At 43.7% G+C, this 21,569-nt stretch overlaps 1 protein-coding gene across 1 annotated transcript in view; it reads right to left on the reverse strand.

Annotated features, from left to right (window-relative positions):
* LOC147716744 (dehydrogenase/reductase SDR family member 4-like) overlaps nt 1-21,132 on the reverse strand; it is a 146,641-nt gene extending 125,509 nt beyond the window's left edge. Inside the window, exons 1-3 of the mRNA XM_086923686.1 lie at nt 21,000-21,132; nt 18,205-18,383; nt 9,977-10,154 (exon numbers count right to left, since the gene is read on the reverse strand). Of these exons, the coding sequence (XP_086779812.1) occupies nt 9,977-10,154; nt 18,205-18,350 (324 nt within the window). The 5' untranslated portion in view covers nt 18,351-18,383; nt 21,000-21,132. The remainder of the gene's footprint in view (nt 1-9,976; nt 10,155-18,204; nt 18,384-20,999) is intronic.
* Between the last annotated feature and the right edge of the window lie 437 nt (nt 21,133-21,569).

A 21,569-nucleotide genomic window follows, 5' to 3' on the forward strand; every position in this document is an offset into this window, starting at 1 on the left:
ATGGGTATGCTAATGCCCCCACCTCTCCCCCACAAAATTCCAGTCTCTCTGCCCCCCCCCCCTGGGTAGCAGATGGGGGTAAGCCCACTAGAAACCAGGGATTTATTTTTTATGTAAAATAGGGGTGGGGATGCCTATTATGGGCACGCCAAAGCCCCCGCGCATTAACACTCTTTCTACCCACTCTGGGTGCAGATGCGGAGCAAAAAGCCCACAAGACACCAGTTTTTTTAACAATTAATTTAGGGGTGGGGGCTGCCAAAGATGGGTATGCCAATGCCCCCACCCCTCCCCCCACAAAATTCCAGTCTTTCTGCCCCCATGGGGGCAGATGGGGAAGTAGCCCCCAATCTGCCCCAGTGTAGGCAGAAAGCACCCTAGACACCAGGGATTCTTTTTTTATAGGCCTGTGGTGGAGCTGCCCAGAATGGGCAAGCGAATACCCCCACCCTACCCCCCCAAATAAAACTAAAGACTTGCTACCCCTCCAGGAGGAAGATGGGGGCAATAGTACCTGATCTGCCCCCGGGGGCAGAAAGTCCACTAAGCACCAGTTTTTTTTTATATAGGTAGGGGTGGGGGTTGCCCAGAATGGGCATGTCAAGGCCCCACCCCCCTAAAAAATTATACTCTTTCTGCCCCCCTCTGGGAGGCTGGTGGGGCAACAGCCCCGTATCTGCCCCCCTGGGGTGGGACAGAAAGCCCACTAGTCACGAGGGATTTTTTCCCCAAAGTTCGGGTGGGGGTTGCCCAGAATGGGTATGCCAATGCCCCCACTCCCCCAAATAGGATGCCACAGCCTTTCTGCCCCCCGGGATACAGATGGGGGCAGTATCCCCTGATCTGCCCCCCAGGCGGCAGAAAGTCTACTAGGCACCCGGATTATGCTGGCTTTTCTATTAGTAGGGGTGGGGGTCCCCATTCCCCCACCCATCCACCCAAAAAAATAGCCACAGTCTTTCTGCCCCCCTTAGGGGCATATCCGGACCAACTTCTCCTCCCTCAATTCCCCCCAGGACGGCAGTAAGCCCACTAGGCACCAACTTTTTTTTTAGCAAAGTGCCTACCTGTCGATTTTGGGCCCTAGCACAGCTGGCACATAGGGAAACCTAGCAAACCTGTACATTTTTTTAAACTAGACGCCAAGGGAAATCCAGTGAGGGGTGACTTGTTGGACTCTCACAAGGTTCTGTTACCCAGAATCCCTTGCAAACCTCAAACTTTGTAAAAGAAAAACCATATTTTCCTCACATTTATGTGGTGGAAAGTGCAGGAATCTGCATGGATCCCCAAAATTCCACCAACCCAGCATTCCCCAAAGTCTTCCGAGAAAAATGGTACTGGAAACAGGCCAAAACGTAACGTGGACACACCACATTTTCACAGTGAAAACAGACCCATTTTTTGCAAAGTGCCTAGCTGTAGATTTGAACCCTAGGTCTGCCGGCACCTAGGGAACCCTAGCAAACATATACATTTTTGAAAACTCGACACCCATGGGAATCCTGGATGGGGTGACTTGTCTGGCTGTCACTAGCTTCTGTTACCCAGTATCCCTTGCAAGCCTGGTGATGCCACAACAAAGAAATATGTGGAAAAGGTGATTTCTTCAGCTGAATTTGAGGTTTGCAGGGAATTCTGGGTAAGAAAACGTTCGGGGATCAATGCAAGCCATACCTCTCTGGAATCCCCCAGGTGTCTAAATTTCAGAAATGTGTGGGTTTGGTAGGTTTCCCTAGGTGACCGCCAAGCACGGGGCCAAAAACCCATGGAACCCCCCTGCAAAACTAGGTCATAATATGATAGGCAATTTTGATGTTGCCTCAATATGTTTTGGGCTCTAGCTTTCTCTTGGGTACTTGGGCCTCCCATACGAGTGAGGCACAATTTTTATCGGGAGACCCTGAGGAATGCTGGGTGGTAGGAAATTTGTGTCAGCCCGGTGATGCCACAACTTTCCCGCACAAAAATGTGTGGAAAAAGTGTTTTTTTCAGCTAAATTTGAGGTTTCAGGGGATTCTGGGAAAGAAAAATTTGGGGCATCCGTGCAAGCCATACCTCCCTAGCATTCCCCAGGTGTCTAGTTTTCAAAAATGTATAGGTTTGCAAGGTTTCCTGAGGTGCCGGCAGAGCTAGGGTTAAACTACAGCTAGGAGAGTTGCAAAAAGAGGGTCATTTTTTGCTGTGTAAATGTGGTGTGTCCACCTTGTGTTTTGGGCCGTTTCCTGTTGCGGGCACTAGGCCTACCCACACAAGTGAGGTAGCATTTTTCTCTGAAGACTTTGGGAAACTCGGGGTGGGTGGAATTTGGTGGATCCACACAGATTCCAGAACTTTCCACCATAGAAATGTGAGGAAAATGTGTTTTTTTTACAATTTGTCAGGTTTGCAAGGGATTCTGGGTAACAGAACCTGGTGAGAGACAGTCGAGTCACCACATCCTGGATTTCCCTGGGCTTTTAGTTTTCAAAAATGTATAGTTTTGCTAGGTTTCCTGAGGTGCCGGCAGAGCTAGGGTTAAAAGGAGCGTTGCAAAAAGAGGGTAATTTTTCGCTGTGAAAATGTAATGTGTCCACCTTGTGTTTTGGGCCGTTTCCTGTCGCGGGCACTAGGCCTACCCACACAAGTGAGGTACCATTTTTCTTGGAAGACTTTGGGAAATGCAGGGTGGGTGAAACTTTGCCACCATGCCAGAAGGCGCCGAGGTCCCTTGAGTGAGCTGTCCATCATAGTTGGGAAAGGGTGGGAAGACGTTTGATACCGCGAGTGTGTGGTGCGGGGCTTCTATGCGTGTGCACATGCCTCTTGTGTAAAGGGTCAGAGAATGATTAGGGCAGCAGGTGAGGAGAAAGCAGCCTCCTGGCCACAGGAACTACACGGGGATCACGCTCGAGAAACTCATGGATGCAAAGACCTCCCTCGAGTATTACAGCTAATTTAGTTTCGACAGCAGATACGGGGTTAAAGCACACTTGCCCAGCCTCGACCGTGCTCACTAATGTTTTGGGCTGATTAGTCAGTCAGTCAAATTTTATTGTTTTCAATTATTAAAAATTATTACAAACACATTAGAAAATCATTTGTTAAAAAATGAGCATGAATTTTGTCATATTAAACTGAATAGTCCATAAAATTATCAAGTTCTCAATTATTTAATTTCAGTTGAGTTCTTCTTACTTGGCCATAAATACTACTTTTGCCTATCAAGTGTTGAATTTAGCGTTTCCAACTTCTCTTGTCTCCCCAATTTCCGCTTGTCCTAGCAGAGATTGTGCTTTCCTCATGTATTTAACCCCCCTACAAGCCAACGTTGGGGACGATCCATCCAACCATCGAATTACAGCTTGCCTGCATGTTCGAATGTTCAATTGATTAAAAATATTTTTTAAAAGCTGTCTCCTTAAGTCCATAAGAGCTGGGCAAACACATAGCAGGTGGGTTAATGTTTCATTTTGATAACCACATAGGCGACAATAAAGGTCCGTGTAACTACCTTTCCAGGATGGTAACAAGTCCTTTGAAAGCTGTAAGCCCAGCCGATGTTCTATATATCTGTGTTTTAGTGTCATATTAAAGTGACTTTCTAAATAAGGCTGCGGCTTTATCCCGGAATATGAGTTTATCACTGTCCACCCATGTCGTCGCTTCAAAATTATTGATTTGTCTTCCAAGTAGGATTTCCTTTTGACAGCATTATTTGTTATTTTGTCGAAGCTGGTTCTGTCTGGCCTCTAATCCCATGTCGATTGGATTCCTATGCAACTCAAAGATCGATTCAAGAAATCTCCCCAACTGCGTAGCGTATGCTATTTTTGTTGGATTCTGATTTCTTCCCAACACAGGCTATTCAGTGAGCCTTCCTCTCACAGACGTACTTTATGACAAAGTTTTGCAAAAGTACCCACGCTACGAAACGTCTGACTTAGCAGGCCAAATTCTAGGCGAACCTGCGCAGGTGAGGCTGATTTTGGGAGGTTTAAAGCCGCCTTATATGTCTTTGTTTTAGGGCTGTTCAACAACCCCGCCTCTTTGCCACACCAGGTGACTAATGCATATGGCAAAGTGGGTAAAGTTTGCGATTTCATCACTTTAAGCAGGTGTGTATAATTTGGACAACATAATTTGTTCTGTAATTGCCGGAATGCATAGATCAAGGATTGTGATTTTGCCTTTAGGTCTATTTTATGATCCTTGTTAGCTAAGCTTCGCCCCAGTTTTAGACCTAAGTACTTGTAGGATGTTTCTTCCTTTATTAGGGTACTATTTGCGTACCATTTAAATGTTGATTTTTTCGGGTCTACCAGGCGGACCACCTTGGTTTTCTCTATATTTAGTTCCAAACTTTCGTGCTCCAAGTAAGTTATCAGGTTGTTAATCATTCTTTGGAGTCCTATTGGGGTTTGACTCAGAACAACAAAGTTGTCCGCATACTGCAGGAAGGGACTTGGGGTTTTTGCAGGTGTCTGACAATATACGCCATGTAAAGATTGAATAAGCTGGGGGCCAGGACGCAGCCTTGTTTTAAGCCCTGTTTCATGCTAATTTTGTCCGTAACACTGCTACCGTCTCCCAATTTAACTCTTGCCCATGTTTCACTACACAGGCTTAATATTGCCTCCATTAGGTTCTTCGGTAGTCCCCATGATCTTAATTTTTCCCATAGTCTATTTCGGTTCACCCTGTAAAAAGCAGCTCGTAGGTCTATAAAACATGCAAACAATCTGGTCTTCTTTGTTTCTGCTTTTTCCTTCAGGAGAGCCAGGGTTATTAGGTTTGTCAGTGTGCCCGTCCTTGGCCGAAAACCCGTTTGGAACATGGGTATTATATTTGTGTTCTCCATCCAGTCTTGGAGGTGCAGCAATAAACAAGAACCGTACAGTTTCGCCTCCACATCCACTAGCGATATCAGCCTATAGTTCCCCGGCTCATTATGTTTGCCTTGCTTGAAAATAGGGTGCATTATACTCCCACTCCAAGACTTGGTAATTTTATTCTGGTTGTAGATTAAGTTAAAAAGTGGTGTTAAGTATTCTGCCTAGACCTCAGGAGAATGTTTAAAAATGGCGTTTGGGAGCCCATTGGGACCTGCTGCCCCCTCTATTTTCAGGCGTTTTATTATTCCTTGTAGCTGTTCAACAGTTACAAGGGTGTCTGGACTTGGTACCGAATCTTCTGATTTTTTTGATGATATGGTTGGCCTATTACCGATGTTAACTTTGGTCCAATTTTCATTATCATGCGATGACTTCCTCATATCTTTTACCGGAATTTCTCGTGTTTCTAAAATATTTTTCGCATGTTCCGAGTTTCTGGCACATATTTCGCACTCATTTTTGCCATGACATTTTTGTCCGTCCTCCCTGTCAATAAACATATTTTTGACATACTGGATCCACTTATTTTCTCCAATTCCTGCCTCTTGTCTTAGAAGGTTTCCCTTTGCCAGTTTATTTATGAAACCCCAGAATGTCCGGCCATTTTTGTATTTACCAGCGATTAGTAGTGTTGTCCAGATTCCATCTTAGTATGATTTTTTTGCATTACTCAGCAAAATCCTATATTTTTTTCGCATGGCCTTTAATTTCGCCTTATCCGGTTTCTTACCGTTTTTCATCGTTATTACCTGCTTCCGAACTTCACGTGAGATTTTCCGTTTTTCCTCCCGAAGGGTGATGTTGTACCATGGCTTTTTCCCGGTATTGAGTCTTGCATTATTCAATTTCGTGGTTGGGGGATTTCCGGTTAAGACATCGCATAGATGTTCCCATGTTTTTATAGGGTTTCCTTTTTCTTTTAATGTGAGTTTGAGCACTTCTTTTTGGAATTTGTCCATTATTGGTTTTATATCCTTTCCACCCCATTTCAGTTTCTGTAGGTTTAGGCTGATTAAAAACGTTACTGAATTTGAACTTCAACTCTGGCACCAGCTATATCTGTAAGTGCTTCCTGTTGAGGTTTAATTTTTGTGACAGGAGCCTCGTCCCAGAATGAATCCTCCCCTGCATAGTTATCCACGAAATGCCACCGTTTTGTGCAGTACCTCTACTCAACTGGAGTACTGGCTAATCAGTAAGTGCTACCTCGTTGTGTAAATGTATAGTGCTTTTCCTACACTGCAGCTGCGTAAAGGGCCAGAAGATTTGTCTCCACTGACCATGTGTGCCTGTAACTTTGCCACCGCGCCAAAAGACGCTGAGGTCCCTTATGTGACCTGTCCATCATAGTTGGTAAAGGGCGGGAAAAATGTTTAATACTGCTAGTGTGTGGTGCGGGGCTTCTATGCTTGTGCACATGCCTCTTGTGTAAAGGGTCAGAGAGCGAGCAGGGCAGCAGGTGAGGAGAAAGCAGCCTCCTGGCCACAGGAACTACAAGGGGATCGCGCTCGAGAAACTCATGGATGCAAAGACCTCCCTCGAGTATTACAGCTAATTTTGGACAGCAGAGACGGGGTTAAAGCACACTTGCCCAGCCTCGACAGTGCTCACTAATGTTTTGGGCTGATTAAAAAGTTACTGAATTTGAGCTTCAACTCGGGCACCTGCTTTATTTATCTGTAAGTGCTTCCTGTTGAGGTGTGATTTTTGTGACAGGAGCCTTGTGCCATACTTGTAACTATTCTCTGACCCTGCTTCGAGAGTCAGGGCAGGGTCAGAGAACAATTGCAAGTAGGAAACGAGGCGCCGCTCAGGAAGCACTTACAGCATTACAGCAGGTGCCCAAGTTGAAGTTAATTTCTTTGTAACATTTTGTAAATGGTTACAAAGAAATTAGCTTCAACTTGGGCACCTGCTGTAACCCTGTAAGTAGTGCAATTTTGAAAAAGGTCTATAGCAAAGTAGAACAGCAGCAAAATATACAATGGAAATGAGAGTAATAAAAATAATAAAGCTAGGTGACTAACCAAAATGAAATAGAGAAAACCCACGTATAAAGAACTAATTACCACATGGGTAGAAAATATTGATAAATTTTATTAATCAAATATTGATTTTGTACAAAAATATCTTTGATGAAATCCATACACATTATTCTTTGACTGTAGAGGAGTGATAAACTATTTACAGAACAACATCATAAAAGCTCCTAAAAAACATAGCAAACATAGACAGAGCATTTAGACAAGAAAACGATGGAGGCAAAGCAGTAGATAAGAACTACGCGTGTTTCGGCTTGTGGGCCTTTATCAGGTAACCGTCTATTGCACCTTGGTAACTGGTCAAAGTAGCAAGATTTCCATCAGACACGTGCCAGCATTCATGTGAAGTAGCATGTCCTTGTCCTTTGTTGCTTACTTCCTCTGCAAGTCTCCCGGGACCCCACCAGCCTGACAAGGCACCCTTCGCACTTGCAGAGAGCTCTGTCACCCTTCTGTCCGTTGATAAATGACGCAGTTGAAGTGACGCAGCCCGAGGAGCAAACGCACCCTGTAAGTAGTGCTTCATGGAAAATTTGTCCCGCTCGCGGATTCGTGGATTGTTCTGCAATTTTGCGAGATTCGCTGATCGCGAAAATCCGCAAATTCGCGAGCGGAACGAATTTTCGGCCCACACTTAACTACAGCTAGGCACTTTGCAAAAAAAGGGTAATTTTTCACTGTGAAAATGTAGTGTTTCGACCTTGCGTTTTGGGCCGTTTCCTGTCATGGGCACTAGGCCTACCCACACAAGTGAGGTACCATTTTTCTCAGAAGACTTCAGGAAACGTGGGGTGGGTGGAATTTTGTGGATCATCACAGATTCCAGAACTTTCCACCACAGAAATGTGAGAAAAATTATTTTTTGGGGACAATTTTTTAGGTTTGCAAGGGATTTTGGTAACAGAACCTGGTGAGAGCCAGTCAAGTCACCCTTTCCTGGATGGGTGTCTAGTTTTTAAAAATGTATAGGTTTGCTAGGTTTTCCTAGGTGCAGGCAGAGCTAGTGTTAAAAAACTACATCTAGGCACTTTGCAAAAAAAAATTCATTTTTCATTGTGAAAATGTGGTGTATCCACATTGCGTTTTGAGCCCTTTCCTGTCGTGGGCACAAACCCTACTCACACAAGTGAGGTACCATTTTTATCGGGAGACTTAGGGTAACACAGTATTGTAGAGCAACTGTTGTTACCTATTTACTTTCGATGCATTTCTGCCTTCCAAATGAAAGACAATGTGTAAAAAAGAAGTCATTTTGAAAAATTACCTACAATTCTCATGGTAGAATGGGTACTCCTAATTTCCGAAATGTGCAAATATCTACTGTTTCTAAACTCAATATTTTGTTCCCATTTCAGAAATATATATAGGTGTCTTTCATACCTATTTTTCCATGTATACATTTTCCCAAAATAATTGCTATATACCCGGCACATAATAAAAAACCATTGCAAGACGCTGCTCAGTTATTGGCTCTGGGTGCGTCGTGTTCTTAGTGAGCCCACAAGTCCTATATATCTCCACAACCAGAAAAGTCCAGCAATTGTAAGGGTATATTACTTTCACACAGCTGACATTATTAAAAGAAGTTGCAGGTGAAAACGTTGAGACATAAGGCTGTTCATTTCAACAAATTTTCAATTTTTCCTATATTTAGCTGTCAGTTTCTCTGTAGAAACCTTGAAGGATCCACACAAATGACGCTTTGCTGAATTCTGAATTTTGTTTACTTTTCCAAAATGTTTAGCTTTGAAGTATCCATTATTGCTTTCATACCATTTCTACCACTAACTTGAAGGAGGTTGAAAGCACAAAAAATAGCAAAAATAGGCTATGTCCCAGAAAAATACCAAAACTGTATAAAAAATGTTGGGTTTCTGACAAAAGTCTGTTTGTCTCTGGAAGCTGGGAAGATGGTGATTGCAGCATCACAACCCCTTTTTTGATACGATTTGCAGGGAAAAAACAGACGCTTTAATCTGTAGCCCTTTTTTCCCATTTCTCAAAAAAAAAAAACAATTCAGCTGTATTTTGGCTAATGTCTGGGTCCCCTTTAGGGAAATCAACAAACCCTGGGTACCTTTAGAATTCCCATGATGTTGGAAAAAAAAGGATGCAAATTTAGCGTGGATATCTCCTGTGGTCAAAAGGTTACAGGGGCTAAGCGCGAACTACCCCAAACAGCCAAAAAAAGGCATAGCACGCGGGGGGGGAGGCCTAGCAGAGAAGGGGTTAATTCCATTTAGTGACCTGTTATTCACGCTGTCTACTTGAACTGATTATTGCTGTTATTGTTACATCACAATTAATCTTCAATAGCTTATTACAGCAGAGTATTGATATGATGTTGTGTAACCATTGAACTGTGATGTTACAAGACTTTAATAAGAAAATTAGGACCATATTTTGTACAGTTACTACATGCGTCCATGCAGGGCTAAAACTTCCATATGGCGAGGTAAGACAGCAGCTTTTAGGCACCTCATAATAGTTGTGCCAGATTACTGCAAAAGGCCTAAAAGTGGATTTTTGCAGTGTAATAGAGGTTAGCTAAGGCAACTTATAGACTAATACTGAAACTCTTATACTATTTCTGCTCGTATGTATTAAACACACATAGATACAAGAATACAATAATTCTGCAATCTAATACAACCAGACACCATTGCTGGGTTGTGCGGGGCCCAGGGGTCCCCTCAAATGAGGTAAATTGAGAATGAGCATAAGGTGCATAGTTCCCAGCACTTCCTCCATCAAGCCTAGGTATTGAGGCTCAATGAAGCTACTCTTATGAACTGGGTCTTACAAAACGTTTTGTGAACTGTTTTCCTTGCCTCCAGGGTAGTGCCTGGATCTTCACACAGTACAGTCGCAGGGCCGGGTACCGGCTGAGGTTCCTCAGGTCAGTACTAGAATGAACTTAAAAGGAAATAAATCTCTTTGGACCCTTTGCTCACAGGTAAGGAAAAAAAAAGCTGAGCTCCCTCAAATAGAGATTTTAATCAGGCCCCAAATATATAGAAAATGGCTCAGATATTCCAAGGATGTTAGCAGATCACTCACTGTTGCTACCAGCCTCTGCCTGTCTTCCTCCTTCCCCACATGGCACACAACCCCCGTCACGCTCAGGTCTTCCGCCTTCAGCTCCATCACTGCTTGGTGCACGTGATCCTTCTTACGGCTGCTCACCACCACATGTGCACCCTCCTGTGCCAGCCGCCGGGCGATCTCCAACCCGATCCTGGAAGAGAGCAAACAGGAGCCATGAGCTGCTTGCGTGATCATGAGAGAATTAAGGGTTGCACGCCTTTCACATACTGGGTAAGTTGCCTCATATGTTCTCTTGTATGTCTCCAATCACATTTATACTTTATTGCTTTCCATTCATCAAGAGTGCTGTCACTTTTTACATTCGCAGTATAGATCAACAGGCCAAGGAATGCATAGTGCCGCTGGCTGCACAGCCTGGACTAGTTGAGACTCACCATCAAGACATCAGTCAGTCGACAGCTGTAATAACATCTTTGGGCCCGATTCAAAAAAGGCAAATTGAGACGAAAGTCTAACTTTACGACTTTCGGTATTCACAAAGGGCATTTACGAGTAGTAAATTCCCTTTGTGAATACTGAAAGCTGTAAAGTCAGACTTTCATCTCATTTTACCTTTCTGAATCGGGCCCTATATATTTGTGTCATTATAGTGGAATGCACACAAGCACACAAACAAAAGGCCTCTTCTCAGTCGAACAGTTCCTATGTTACCTAACTTTGGACTGGAAACAAGTTGTGACCATGTTACAAGTAGTATTTCTGGGAGGTTCGTCAGTTTTCCCCCCACACTTTGTTTCCTTCCTTCCGCCTTGGGACACATTTTAGAGCAGGCTCCTCTTGGAGAAGATCTCCCTCGCTGTTTACTTCCTGGCTTCCTGTCCCTCCATTGGCACTGCTCATCTTCTGTGAGTGTGATATGGTCTTGTGACCTTAGTTCACATACCTGGGGTGGCAAAGGTAGTTTTAAAAGCCTTATACTACCCCAGCCTCCCTAGTTCAGCTGCAGTTGAACACAGCCTTTCAGCTGGGAACTCTCACCCGATAGAAACCCCCTGGTTCTGCTTCTTCTCAGCCTTTAAGAGACACCCGGCCAAAGAAGCAGTTAGCCGGAATAGATTCCCTGGTCAGATAAAACCAATGAAAGATAGAACTCCAAACAGCACTGGGAGGAGGTTGAGTGGATGCTTCAGCGCAGGCCTTCTTGCACAGTGATAACTGCCATCCCCAGAGCCCCCATGGACCTCTCAGGATTTCATGACTGTAGACAGTGGCCATTCTAAGCAATGCTTCCAGGGCATTCCTGGAAAGGATCAAGCCAGCCCCGGGTCGGTGAGAGCTTGTGAGTCTCCTATATCGAATAAGGAAGAACGCCAGCCCCAAACCACTCATCACCCTCATTAGACCTTCTACCATTCTAGGTGCAAACACTGAATCTATCCCCTCCTCCTAGGTCCCCATAAAAATTCCCTGTTGTCATCCCAGACTCCTCTCGAAGGCCCTTCATCCCCTTGATCATTACAACACCTTGTTGACAATCATCAAGAGGAGAAAGAGAGGGTACAGCCTCAGGGGACCCCTGGATCAACAGAGTAGGTAAACTCTGGCGAAGAGAGACACGTAAATGCTCATTCTCAATCATAGGCGCCTTGGCAACAAAAACAATTCAGCTGAATGTTTCAACAGGTAAAATCTTACTTATAGGGAGTAAATATGAATTGAATAGGCTTCTTAAGCTTTTAGGCTCGTCTATTCCGTTGGTTTATGAATATTACTATCTCCGTCTTATATTGAGCCTGAAGTGAGATGGAATGCTTAGATTCAGGAAAGTGCCCATGTTATACAGCGAATACATGAAATGTGGTGGGGGCAGGTGGGTCTAACCTGGTACTGGGTGCCTTTTTGCAATGATGGACGTTTTTAGAGAAAAAAAACCAGAAAGGGTCTCTCTGTCATGTGGAGTTAATCTGAAATCTCCGTTTTTATTCTCAAAATATTTTTCTGAGGCTGGTTTGCAGCCTCCTACAACCTACAGGTAGGCTTTTATTGCGCATAGTACTTTTGCTGCAAATATTAGACAAAGAGGTGCTATTACCTCCTTCTATTCTAGGCAAAATGATAGTCAAACAGGTCCTCCTTTACCATCAGTCGTTGGGAGATGTAATTGAGATGCAGAGGGCAGAGGGGCCCAAAAACGTGAGAGGGGTAACGGGTGGCTGGTGCATGTCTGTTGCTTTTGCATCTAGGACAATATGAACTCAGGGCTGATCCAACTAGGTTTACGCTGGAAACTTTCACGACCATTCAAATTAAATTCTAAGCCAGCAGTTGTTGTGATATGTCAATTTATTATGTAAATCGAGGTCCATTGTATCTCTGTTATAAAACTTCTCTAGGTAAAGAGGATTATGCAGATTGGACTGCAATGGCAGATATGATTAATCTGTGTAATAAATTTCGACTAGGCACTTCATCCAAAGCTGATTTTACAGCCAGATGGTCTCAATCCAATGTATGCTACAGTATGTACAGTACGGCCCATGAGCAGGAAACAGAACCGCATTTTTTATTTTAGTTTTAAGACTTTTTCCCCCTCTAGATGTCCTCTGAAAGTGACCTTTCCTCCTGCATTTATAAACTGCTGGAAAGTGTTTGGACTTAATGTGACAGTAAAGACTTCCTCACTGGGTTGTTATTGACTCCAACTATCCGGAGTCTCAACCACATAACATCTACGGACCTGCTGAAAATTGAATTCATCACCCTCGCAAACAACACACCAAAGGAAGGCACCCTTACAACTTGGAGGAGCGCGGAAACTGTCAAACAGTTACTCAACGAAACTAGGAAATTTGAAGAATGGGGCATCTCGCTCAAGGAAGAGGAAACGATAGGTTATCCCTCGCCCCTATTAAGAAAGCGCACCAAATTAAGAGATCACACCGGGGTTAGCCGATGTACATATTCGGTATTGCAAGGGGCAAGGGGTGTAGACATTTCCAAAACCGACCAACAGAATAGACAAATGCAAGACCAAACGGAATACTGAATTAAAAGCAGGGCACGCAACACCGGACATAGTATAGTAAAAGTCCTTTCCTGGAATATCGCCGGTGCCAAAGAATTTTTAAGCAACAATAGGAAAATGGACACCTGGGACACATATGACATCATTGCCCTGCAGGAAACTTGGCTAACAGAGCCAATCGATGTTCCAGGTAGAATCAGTTTTCATGTCAGTGCAATTCACGCTCAGCGCTATGGTCGAGCAAAGGGGGGTCTGTCGGTTTATATAAGCACTGCATTAAACGTCAAGGCCTCCCAACTGGCAGCCTCCACACCAGACATGCAAATAATCAAGTTAGAGAGGATATCCCAGGCTGGTATCGGAACTATTATATTAATCAATATATACGCCCATCCAAAAACGAAGGCAAAAAAAGAATTATTCAATGGAATTAATAATGCAATATCAGGTTTCCGCCTTGACCAACCAGAATGGGAGATAATCCTGACGGGCGATTTCAATGCAAATCTCATACAGTTCCCAGAAGAGGAAGACAATATCATGGCTGCAAACGAATTCTGGGCTGTTGAAACACAGGAGATCCCGCCAGCCAAGAGGACTGACCGAGTGGGAAAACAGTTGATGTGGGCCCTGGAAAATCAGGGGTTGCGAGTATTAAATGGAAGAATCAAACCGGATAAACCCCCTTCAATTACCCACATAGGCCCTAGCATGAGCACAATACTGGACTACACCATCGTCTCGCTCCCCCTCCTGGGGCAAATCAAAAGATTCCAAATTCAATGCTCAGCGGAGAGTGATCACTCAATGCAGCATATTGAGATTAATCTGGCAACGCGCAAACACTTAAAAGCCCGATCAACAGCTGGGGAAATAACAACAACCAACCTGAAGCGATTAAGGTGGACGACTAATTCACTACCTCAAATAGCCAATGAGGCTAAGCACCTACTTCAAACCATAACCGATAAAAGCGAATTGTGTGCAGAAATATGGACTGCCTTTTTGGAAAAGCTACCAAAAACTGGAGTCAACTTGCACGAGAACACCAATCAAAAGAAATATGGTCAGACCAGCAAGACCATATTGTCCTTAAGAAGGCGTCTGCGGGTGTCCATGAGGCAAGCAAAGGGTCGCAGTTCGGATTCGCACGTATGGCAAATGTTTCGATTAATTAGGAAACAATACAAAAAACAAATCTGGCTTGAAAATAAAACTAAAGTCACTGACTTTTGGACCAAATTGCTACACAACACAAAAAAATCCGACTCCAGAGCATTCTGGTCGCAAGTAAATTCACTAAATAGATCAGCACAAACAACAAGTATGACCTGTGTCACGGAAAATGCATGGGTCCAACATTTACTTGATACTTTTTCAGTAAACCAACTGGTGCCACCCACAAAACCAGCTCACAAAATATTAAAAACAGTGGAAGTGAAGACCACTGTCCCTGCAGAATTGAACAACATGAGTGTTTTCCAGCGAGGCGGAGTCCAGACATCAAGATCATATGTGGAATTCGAAACATTGCAAATAATTAAGAGAAGCAGACAAGACTGTGCACCTGGGCCAAATGGCGTCCCCCAGGCCATCTACAAGGAGGACCCTCAATTCTGGGCACGCAAGTTAAACATCCTATTTAGGTCAATAAATGACACGAGCCGGCTGCCAGAAAGTTGGAGAGGGGCGATTATAAACCCGATTTACAAAGGAGGAGACCGTAAAAACCCAGCAAATTACCGTCTAATAGCACTCATTGATGCTGAAGCTAAATACTACGCATCCTTGGTGTTAATTGACCTTATAAAATGGTCTGAGGTTAATCAAAAGATCCCGGTAAACCAGACTGGGTTCCGTAGGGGTACAGGTACCATGGCAAATGCCATGGCAATAAGTTTAATCGCCGAAAAAAGTATGCAAAACCATCAAGCATTATACTCCTGCTTTGTTGACTTCAAAGCGGCTTTTGACCGTATCAACCGTCAACTACTATGGTCCAAATTAAAGCAGCAGGGCTTGCCGGTGGCAATTCTCAATCCTATAATGGATTTATACACAGACACCTGGATGCAGGTAAAGATCGCTAATGGGCACCGGCTGACACGGAAGATTAACACACATGACGGATTAAAACAGGGCTGTGTGTTGGCCCCTCATCTTTTTAATCTGTTCTTGGCAGACCTAACCTCAAGGCTGGACGGGACCAATGCTCACCCACCGCGGCTAGGAACACTACGTCTGACACATCTCTCCTATGCCGACGATGTGGTGCTCTTAAGTCAGACAAAAATAGGTCTGCAACGCCTCCTGCATGAATTGGCAGAATATACAAAACTCAATCTCCTTGAAATGAACAGTCAGAAAACAAAGATTATGATACTGACACGTCGACGTAACACCCTGCCGGTTTTCATCATAGACAACAAAAAATTGGAAGTGGTGGGCAATTACAAGTACCTGGGAATACAATTGGACAGTCGCCTTAACTTTTCCCTGCACTTCAATGTCATCGAAAAAAAAGGAATAGCCCTGTTACATGCGTTTAACAGTATTTCCAAACAGCTAAAAGGCCCGTTTTTTAATCCACTTCTGACAGTCATCAAAGCCAAGTTACTACCCACAATAGGCTATGGCAGTGTGTTACATCATGGCAGAAGTGCACAGCTTCTAGACCGTATCCAAATCAGAGTCTACAAGCAGGTTTTTAGTGTGTCGTCTAATGCTTCACCTGCGCAGGTCCGACTGGAGTTCGGCCTGCAATCCCAAGACCTGCAAAAAAAGTACGAGACCATTAAATTCTGGTACGATATTTGGATGAACAGGGAAACAGGAATCAACCAAGCCACGTGGGAAGCAATGCAAAAAAATCCCAACTCTCAGTACGCTAAGTATCTAAAACTATCCCTCGACACTACTGAACTTACATCCTTGTGGCAAACTAAGTTACCGGTATCATCATTCAAGCAAGCGATTAAAAAGGCTGCAAACAGGCACTCGCTAATCAATGACGAGTTAACCCTCAGTTACCGAGCGCATGCCTGGATGATAATCCAATCATATAAAGTGCTTAAACCTGCAGCCTATCTAGGGCTTTCCTTTTCCTCATATGTCAAAACGAAATATCTTAATTTAAGGATGGGTAATCTGCCGACAAATGCAGACAAACTGGATTGGAGGAAACCAGACACTAAGGAGTGTGATCTGTGTGGCGATGCAAAACAAGACTTTATCCACCTACTCTGCATCTGTCCTGCACTGGATCAGGAACGACGGTACTGGTTAAAGACAAAGTTCATTGAATATAGAGTACGTACCTGTCGCTCCGCTGTTATACAGGTTTTGTGTACAGCGGATCCACAATTAATCTGCAGATTAGTCAAATTTGTCATGAACTTTGAGAACAAAAGAGGTATTACCTCACAAGGTTGAAATTATTTTAGATATGCCGTTAATTTTAGAGTAAACAAGATTTAGTTCTCTCTTTTTTAATGTCACGTAAGATTTGCACCTGCTGTTTCTTCTTTGCCAGTCAATGGAAGGTGAATTTCACTCACCGTTCCACAACAAGTAAACGGACAGCATATAATTGATTCGCCTTGACACTTGACATTCACTGTATGTCATCTTGTTTTTTAATGTTACTAAGTCTAAATCATGGATGCACATTGATAATTTATTTTAACCAATGCTTCTTTTTCTACTTTTTGTAATGGTTTTTACTAACTATACAATAAAGTTTATTTACTTTGCATGACTCCAACTTCCTTTATGTTTTTTGAAAGTCTTTCCTGCTGATTGCTTTAATTATGGGATTTTCTGGACCACCTAATCTCTTCCACAAGCTTCTCTGAATTGACTTCTCTTTCGCTTTCACAATATTAATCGAAGCATTTAAAGTGAGATCTGATCCTACCCATAATTACCCTTTGACCTTTTCTGCTATTAGTTTACATGAGAATCTAATTCCTTAGTTGCTGCTCATATTTGAGATTCTCAATACCGTATTTCGCTGCTAAAGTTTTTAAGGCTGCTGTATTGTCTTCGTTTGACTCACCAATAACCTGTTTCCTGAAATGGGAAAAAAAATGCTCCATTACAAGAGTAATCATTCGCCCATATCCGATCAGAATTTGCCTAATGACGTAATCAAACAAGACCCTCCCCACTCCAACAATTTGTGAAAAGACATACTTTCCTCTGGGGCTGCACGTGCCAGAAGCATCCTATACCAAGCCTCCTATTCATTGTAAGGCTTCACCGTAAATAATAGGAAAGGGGGTAAGGACACTAGACAGGTTTATGAGGTAGCCATGGAAAATAGAAACCTCAAATAACAAATGTAGGCATAGATGCATCAAGCTAAAAACAGCTCGCAAAGTGGCAGATTCTCAGAATCTGCCCCTTTGCGACCGGTATTTTTTTTGCATTTGGGATGCATCATCCCAAATGCAAAAATCGCAATTAAAGAAATCGCAAAATTGCGATTACCTAAATTGCTATTGCATTTAAGGAATCTTAAATTGAGATTCCTTAAATGCAATGCTTTAAAGTTAAAAAATTAGTGATTTCGCTAATAGGGGGAGCAAATTACTATGAAGTTGAACTTCATGGTAATTTGCAAAAACGTTCCATTTTACACACAAACGTGCCGTTAGGGCATGTGTGTGTGCAAGATGTACCCATATGCAGATTTCAGGGGTGCAACAGGGTGTCCTTTTGACACCCTGGCACCCTTGAAATTGCAATCTTAATTTGCGAATCTCTAATTGAGAATCGCAAATTGAGATTGTCTTGCTATTCATTCCTATGGGCCTCTAGGCGCATAGGAATGAATGGGGAGGTATTCCTTAATTGCGACTCCCAATTTGCGACTCGCAATTAAGGAATTTTAAGAAATCGCTATTTTTAAGCGAGTCCTTCATGCATTGCATTTTGCTATTCCTTATTAGCGAATCCTTATTTTTCGCTAATAAGGATTCGCAAAATGGATGCTTGATGCATCTGGGTGGTAGTCTTTTTAAACCTCCGTTGGCAGCCTTCCAGCCTTGCCAAGCACACACATACCAGATCCCAACACCCACATCCCACCCCTTCTAACGCGACATACCACACGAAATCTAAACTAAGTGCAGGCAGAATATCCTATTGAGCGTTTATGGCATTTATTTCCTCGCAGAAGGGCTTTGTTCACATTGAACTTCAGTCATCTCACCCATGAGTGGAGCCTGTGAGGATCGCCACCTTCTGTGTGTGGGGTCCTCGGATCTCTGCTGTGGTGCTGATTTGTGGGATGCCACAAGTTGGGGTGCGGATCACCTGAACTCGGAGCAAACGACTGGCTCTTGCCCATGAAAACATCGTCCTCTGCTTCCTTACTTTGAGATGGCAAAACTGGAAGATAAGAAACACGTCAGATCAGTGAGGCTGCAGCTCGACACACTAGGCAAGAGGATCGGGTCTGACAGACACACCACGGACTGGGGCAAATGGAAATCGAGGGCCACGTTTTCAGATGGCAGCAGTGGGTGTAAGGGTGCATCTTCCGTCAGATCCGCACACCTCTGACGCACCCAGCCTGGCTGTCAATCAGAGCCGGACTGACTACCGGGCGTTTTGGAATTTAGCCGAGCTGGGGGCTGATTTCACTGCGTTGGGGGCTGATTTCGTTCATGGAGACCTGCGTCAACTTTGAAATAATGACATCAAAACGAATTACGTTCAGTACACGCAGGTCCCCATCAACGAAATCAGCCCCCAGCTCAGCAGTATTCCATAACGCCCGGTAGCCAGTCTGGCCCTGCTGTCAATCACGTCAGCTGAGTGAAAGGAGTGCTCCCTCCCCATACAGACTACTTTATTGACTTTCCTTTTACGATTTTTAGTTAAGACTGCGGATGTGCAAAGGATCAGACTTTGTAACTAGCTTAAGAGCTCGCCTCATACTCTCATTTCTCATAACCAAAAGTACCATCCTAAATATATAAAATAAAATACATCAGAACTCAATATCTCACACACTGTCTGCTTTTTGACCAGTGACTCCTCACAAGAAGTATATACCCACTACCACAACCAGTGTGAAGGCAAACTGAATAAAAACAAAGGGGCAGATTTACAAGAAAGTGACACATCTCTAGAGAAGCATCACTTTCCCTGTGCTACCCTGAGAAACCCTTGCGCCACAATGGATCCGCTGTATTTACAATACAACGCACCATGGCACAAGAATTGACAGATGCGTCCGAAATTCGGACTCATCTGTTGGTGCAAAAGTCACACATTGCTGGAGTCGTGTCGCAAGCACGACGCAACTCCAGCAATGCATGTTGAGGCCCATCCTTATTGTGCTGTGTCACTCCTAATGCCTGCTTCAAGCAGGTTTAAGGTTTTAACGCAGTGGCATCCTAGAAGTGGCACAGTGAAATCTTGTAGATTTCACTGCCTCACTGTTACGAGGCATTTCTGCATGGGAACACCCACCCTGAATACATTATATCTGACACAAGTATAATATGACTCAGGGTTTTACAACGTGACGCATCTCCTTACATGTGTCACGTTGTAAATGCGCTGAATTTTAACTCTGCTGCTGCATCACAAAATGTGACGCAACGGTGGTGCAAAAATCATGCAAGGGGCTTGTAAATCTGCCCCAGTGTTTTGTTTAAACTATGGGACATATGCAGAAATCCCTATCGTCACCACGTCACTTTTATGAACGTTGTGGTGGTGATAGGGGCTGCGCCTTATTTACAAGGCAGCACTAAGCCACTTCATGTGGCTTAACGCTGCCTTGCAAATAAGGTTCCCTTTCACGCTATGGTTAGCGTGAAAGTGGGTGTTGCAGTGGGCGTTCCATCTCAATACCCATTGTTTTTCATGCTGCTCCTATGTACAAGGTTGGCGTACATAGGAGGTGGTGCCAAATTTAAGACCAGGTAAAAACCGGTCTTAAGTTGGCAAAACTAGGAGAAATGCATTATTTCTACTCGGTTTTGCTTTTTCAATGTGTGCTGCCTTGTGCAGCAGACATGAAAAATGCAAAATGCCATGGATTGGTTATGTACAGGAAGGTGTCCCTTTCTGTACATAAACAGTCCTTTAATAAAAATGCAATTTTGTGACTTTCATGTGTGCTGCATGAAGCAGCACACATGAAAGTGACAGAATGGCATTTTAGGATTGTTTATGTGCAGGAAAGGACACCTTCCTACACAAACAATCCTCCCCTGTACACAGACACCATTGCACAATGGTGAAAGGGTACCTGCGTTGATGCTAAGTTGCTAAACTTAGCCCGATCACAGGGGGAAACGTAAGGCTGCACCATCTCCTTGTAAATATGGTGCAGCCTTGCGTTTCTGAAGTGGCGGAGTGAGGCGTTAAGCCATGACGTCTAACGCCTCTCTCCGCTACTTCCTTGTACATATCCCCCTATGTTTGTACATTTTTTTGCAATAAATGAAATCAGCTTTTCGCTAGGTGTGTTTTGAGTTGAAATTTTGTTTTTACAAATATACATTTTTACAAGAAGAAAAAGCAGCCCAAAGAAACCTTCTACTTACACATAGAAAAGCAGAAGTAATTGACTGCTTTAGCTTTCCTTGTTTCCGTGAAACTCTTTAAAACTTATCAAACAATAGCAAAGAAACATTGAAAAGGAAGCTAAATTACGAAGAACACAGCCTACAATATTAGTATAGGGATACAGTCATTCTTGCAGATGGACGTAAATATTTTAAAAAAGATACATATCTTATCACGGATTTCACAGTGAGTTAAAAAAAGTTCTTTGTATTTGGGGCTATGGGGAAGCAGGTGACACAATGTATAACTGTCTTTGGAACGCATACGAACAATTGCTATATATTTTGTGATACCAATGTGCCTCTGGCCACATTAAATACATTAACACCCACGAGGAGCAGCATTAATGACACTTTAACATTTCAGTTCAAAGCATAAGACGTTTTACGAAGTGAAAACGTGGAAATCTCAATACTATACCAAATTCCTCTGAACTGTCAAACTTGGGTGGCGTCAGTGCGTGCGCAAAGATGCGAGGGAAGGGCACACCTTCGCTCCTGTCCCGGTAGCCACGGAGGGTGCCTCTGCCGACAGTTGGGGTTTGACCCACCGCTGCCTCCCGTTCTCTGTCGGGTGTCACGCGACGATGGAGCCTTATGAGGGCCGTCACACGGAGGAGTCAATGTCGCTGCTGACTAGAAATACCTGCGGGACCGCTCGAACTTGCAGGGCCGCTTTCACCGCCATGAACCCTGGCCTCTCTGCGAGCAGGGCACCTTCCAAACACTGTCCTGTGACTTGAATTGCGCACATGGCTGACCGGTAATTCCATCACTCAATTATTCCTCGTTATATTTGCATTACAGACCAAGGTGAGAATGCCTCCCCAGATGGACACTGCACTGTCTTATTGTCTTTCTTGACAATGAGAGAGAAGCTCAACCCTCATCCTTGAGTAGGGATATAATAGGAACACCAACCAAAGATGCCCTCGACTGCCCCAAAACCACTCATGCAGGTCCAACAAACGAGGAAAAGTTAAAACACTGC

Source organism: Lissotriton vulgaris, chromosome 5 (assembly GCF_964263255.1).
Source record: "Lissotriton vulgaris chromosome 5, aLisVul1.2, whole genome shotgun sequence".
Classification (NCBI taxonomy): domain Eukaryota; kingdom Metazoa; phylum Chordata; class Amphibia; order Caudata; family Salamandridae; genus Lissotriton; species Lissotriton vulgaris.